The sequence below is a fragment of the Beta vulgaris genome, chromosome 5, assembly GCF_026745355.1.
Source record: "Beta vulgaris subsp. vulgaris cultivar EL10 chromosome 5, EL10.2, whole genome shotgun sequence".
In the NCBI taxonomy this organism is placed as follows: domain Eukaryota; kingdom Viridiplantae; phylum Streptophyta; class Magnoliopsida; order Caryophyllales; family Amaranthaceae; genus Beta; species Beta vulgaris.
Window position 1 is genome coordinate 46004699 of NC_079206.1, and position 5219 is coordinate 46009917.

At 36.8% G+C, this 5219-nt stretch overlaps 1 protein-coding gene across 1 annotated transcript; it reads right to left on the reverse strand.

Moving 5' to 3' along the window:
- Nucleotides 1–1052: 1052 nt before the first annotated feature.
- LOC104893486 (60S ribosomal protein L17-2) lies at nt 1053–4457 on the reverse strand. The gene is made up of 7 exons (XM_010679589.4): nt 4285–4457; nt 4158–4194; nt 4017–4057; nt 2565–2795; nt 2332–2434; nt 2185–2252; nt 1053–1335 (listed from the first exon to the last, which is right to left on the reverse strand). The coding sequence occupies exons 1-7, from the start codon at nt 4285–4287 to the stop codon at nt 1306–1308; spliced, it is 513 nt and encodes a 170-aa protein (XP_010677891.3). The 5' UTR covers nt 4288–4457; the 3' UTR covers nt 1053–1305.
- Between the last annotated feature and the right edge of the window lie 762 nt (nt 4458–5219).

The following is a 5219-nucleotide window of genomic DNA, read 5'->3' on the forward strand; positions in this document are numbered from 1 at the left end:
CCGAGCCTTCGGGGTGAAAACTAACCCTAGGAATGGCTTCCCCAAGCGCACGTACAAGGCTCCTAGTTAGGAAGCATGCTTTCGTAATTATAGAGTCAAGAGAGGGCTCAGTCGAGCTGGCCCTAAATACGCCCTCATTGCGAGTTTTCCATCTTTCATGACACAAATAAGGAAACATTTCTCCCCACCTAAGACCCCTAAACCTCGCTACTGACTCGACGTTTGTTCTAACCACGAGCAGTATGAGACTGTAATTGTACATATTGAATTTCATTAGTGAACAAACATCAACACACCCAGTGTACAAAGATTGCAAATTACTCAATTGACACCAGCTTCAGGAATTGGTTTACTTTCAGTTGGGGGCTGTCATTGTACATTTTGATTTTGTTAATGAACAACCACGAAGCTAAGAATGTACATGGAGGTTGAGTGTGGAAAAGAGAGAAGTGATGAACAGTATATAGGGAAAATGATGGCGGTTGACATTAAATCAATTATTAAATGGTGAACAGTAACTGTCAAATCAGTTACTTTTTGAATTTTCGACATGTACACTAAATGTAATAGAAATATAAATTGACTGTCAAATCAATTACTTTTTACATGTTGAATGGTGCATTTCATTCTTCTTGCCTTGCGTTTTAGAGCTGATATAGGATGCTCATCCTACACCTTGGTCTAAGATACTAATTGCATTCTTCTCACCTTTATTTTTCAAATAATTTCCATAACTCATAATATACCTTTATTTTTCAAATAATTTCCATAACTCATAATAGGCCTAACCGCATAAGCACAAAAATAGCATTATGGCATCTAAAAGAATGAGAACGAGTGGAACTAGAGCTATTTTGGGGATCGGAAATCTAGTGAAATAAGACGCATGCGCGTCACAGTAGACGTAAGCAGCCAGAATCCAGAATAATCATTAATGCACCATAGAAAACCAAAGGGACTCAACTTTCCATCTCCAAGCCTGATTGGCAAGGGTGTAATAACCATTAGAGGTCGCAACTCCAACAGCTTTTCCACAATCACACAAATGCATATAAGAGATATAAGCAGACAGTCCAGAATAATCATTAATGCACCATAGTAAACCAACGGGAAATGTAAGTGTATTTTCTAAATCTCATATAATAGAGCGCAAATAATATCTAAATCAACAGAACAAAAACCCCATACAGGGTAAGAACAGCAAAAAGACATCTGGCAAGATCAAGAGAAATTGATATGAAGGATCAGTCCTCCGTGGTGAAGACAGCCCTCAAAGTGTGCTTAAAATGAACCGGAACCACCCTTCTATTTGCTTGCAGCCAACTGAGACTCAGGCTGCAGAAACCATTTACACTGATGGTTAGTAATCAGCGAGCATAAATAGCAAAACAGCATGAGATCTAGTAACACATAGTGAATTGTCTAAATGGTGAGATTATGAAGAAATTTCAAGGCCTGACTCTGTTACTTGATTCTCACTTTCGATTGTAGGGGTGAAAGGCTTGGGAGAGAGTAGCTTTGCAGGTTTTACGTGATACAAAAATTTAAAATGTGAGCACTTAAGTAATATTGACACCCCGATCCAATGAGACTAAGGCTCCGTTTGGTAGGGCGTAAAACATTTTCAGTGTAAAATGATTTTCATGGAAAACAATTTACAATGGAAAACACAATTCCAAAATTAGTTTTCCGTTGTTTGGTTCTATGTAAGAAAAATGATGAAATGAAAGGAAAATGAAGGGGAAAGTAAGGAAGTAGTGAGAAGAGTGTACAAGAGAGCTAAGGAAAATAGTTTTCCCTTCATTTTGAAAGGAAAATGGTTTTCCATCATTGGGAGAGTAATTTTACCCCAAGGGAAAATGGTTTTACACTCTTTTGCCAACCAAACAATGTAAAACTGAAAATAGAGGAAAACAGTTTTCCGGGAAAACGTTTTACACCCTACCAAACGGAGCCTAATATATTCTGGGGTAAGGAAAAGCCCTGTTTTCTTAGAAGGTAATGCCATAAACATGGTATCTTCCCGGGATCTTGTCTTAGAACGTGCCCACTCTTGGGCTAAACCAACACATATAAACGCTGATCCCGAATTTTGACTACCATTCACAGTCTCTATAAGAAAATTGAAGCCTTCTGCCACACATCCTTCAATGATAATCTCAGTAGAAGATTGAAGAATGTTACCTCTTTCCTCACTGATTCTTCCTTTTCTGACAAAGTCAACTCAATGTGGCATGGATGTGACATGTAAGCTGTCAAACAAAATATATTAGCTCCCTAACATTAGTTCTGCAAGTACTACACATAAATATTAGACAAATGATCACTCACGGTTGATTCTTCCATGAGCACGGTAAGTACGACGCCTCTGCTTTTGAGCTTGGTTTACTTGAATGTGTGAGATGTAAAGGGAATCGACATCCAAACCTTTCATCTTCAACAATTCATATTCAAAATAGTATGAGAAAAAACATCAAAAGCATAGACTTTGTTATAAGGATGAGGGCCGGAAGGGGGGATAAATAACTTAGAAAACCCTAGTGTCTTGAGGAAGAGAGTCATACCTCAGCATTACTCTCAGCATTTTTTAGCAAGTCCAAGATGAACTTTGCGGATTTGGCAGGCCAACGCCCTTGTCCATTCGAGTGACGGTTTTTTGCCTGAGCAGTTCGACCAACTCCTCTACAAAAGCGACGGAATGGAATTGCTTGTTTGTGGGCAAGGACATCTTCCAAATACCTTTTAGCCTTGCCTAGAGGCATTTTTCGGAGAGAAAACGCAGTTTCTCTTGTATTCTGTGAACAGAAGGGATGAACACAATGCATAAGTTTTTTCACAACTACAAGAGCAGAATCTCAACACTAAAATAAAGATGGGTTAGTAAAATAAAAACCACTTAATTAAGATATCAGAAGTCATCTCAGTCACAAACACCATACAAACTTACAAAGTACATTAACATGCAAAGTCATATCAATCACTAAAACATCATAACATAAGGTACATTATCAATTTATCAACAAGGTAACACTACATTAAAATCTGAATCGGCAACAAGATAAACCATGAAAGACTACAAATTAAAACATTTTCAACAGGCTTTTGAAAAGGTCACACCTAAGAAAGGTACACAATCATTATGTTAAGACATGTTATAAATCTTATAGACATCGCTCAGTTGTTTTTGGGAACGTGCAGCACCTCTTGTACCACTTCCCAACACAATTTCCCAAACCAAGCTCTCCATGGTAAAAGAAAAACACCCTCACAGGCCTCAGCTACAATCTCAACCAAAATCGCTCAGCTTTTATTCACCATATTTCTCAAGATAAGGAAATACATTGGTAATATCGGATAAAGATAAACCGTGAAAACAGTTCATGACATAACACAGGTATAAGATTAGCAAGGTAGGGAATTGATTCTAGTAAAAGCTTTCTCTGAAGTAGTTGAGTATCGAAAATTGATCATAGAAATTCACCATTTGTAGAAGATAGATAGCTGATAGACATAGATAAAATATTAACTTAAAAGAACTTATCCCCACCTACCACTCCCTTGCCCCAAGAAGAAAATATAACCACAAACTAATGCTTACGAACAACACGTTTCAACTATGCTTTACCTAAATGAATCTACATGATCTGTTTTCAACCACATCAAAGAACGAAAACACAAAATTACCCCATCAGTAGTAAACTAATATTGGATCACACAAAAGTCTCCAATTACCAACACAATTTAAGCATAACATAGACACCTTAATTCAAATACACCAAATACAAAATTAAAACATACATGAACCAAAACTGAAATTAAAGTCCCTAGTACCGTAATTGTAGCAAAATAATTCAAATTTTCCAACCATAATAAAATTGATAAAAAAAATATGGGAACAAAGAAAAACTAATTCAGCTTAAAACAAGGATTGATCCCAGATAAAATATATACTGATTACACGTACGATTAATGCTATGCAATTATAGATTATATAAATGAAAGTAGGACAAAATTACCTTGAAATGGACCCTAAGATCTGATCCCCTAGCCTTGCAAGCTGAAAATTTGATAACATGTGTGATCCAAAAATCAAAACCCAGAAAAATATATAGCAAATGGATGAATTGTGAAAGAGAGAGGATATAAGAAGAGCTTACACTTGGTGGGGTTGTCGGGTTCTTTTGAATACTTCACCTGTAAAAGTTCACCAAAAAAAAGGTTAATATCACAGATGTCAAAATAGAAAGAAAGGAGGGAAGGAAAGAAAGAAGAAGAAGTGCAGACCATTGTTGCTCTTTGCTGCTGCGTCAATGGCGGTACAACTGATGAGAGAGAGATTCGAAGGAGGAACACAACTGATATTTTGTGAAACCCTAAAATGCAGGGTTTACCAATATGGGCTGGAGTGGGGGGGGGTTTAGGTAATAGGTATTTGGGCCTATAGTACCACAGGCTATTTGGTAGGTTATTGAAAATTAGGGATATCACTTGACCCATTATTTAGGGCTGCACATATTCCGGTTGCCACGGCATCGTACCGGTTGGGTTTGAATTAGAACTAGTTATTAGGCCCGGGTTATGCCCCGGGTAAGAAAAAAAATCATTTATTAATATACTCCCTCCGTCCCAATCTAATTTATTTGCTACACTAGCCTTATATGCACACGATGCGTGCGAAATTATTTTTGAAATTTAATTAGTTGCGAAATTAAGCTCAGTATTAATATTTGGAAAAAATTATTTGATCTAAGGAAAAAACTATTCATGATGTAACAATATAATAACAAAATTAGTAAATAAAATCTCAAATGTTTCAACTATGTAATTTGTTTTGATGGTGCTTGGTCAACCACATGCACTCTTCAGCCCAGTCGACATGCAACACGTAGCTAACAGTATATGAATGATGTGGGTTGAACTCTTGAATAGGTGGAGGTATAATCCAAGAGAAGGATTTGTTTCCAAGTTTAGAAAATATCATCTCCATGACTCGGGTGCGTCCATTTGGCTGCATTTACAAAAACAACTGTATAATTACTTTGTTGAGGGAAATATAGGCTTTCAAATTATGTAGGGTATTTAAAAGCAATGCAAGCTAGTTTGTGATAGATGATAACCTGTTGAAGTATTAATTTTATCTCCGTAGCTGGGCATCTCAAAGTGTTTTGTGCAAGATCATGAATAATCATTGTGACCTTTAAACAACCGCTTCTATCACA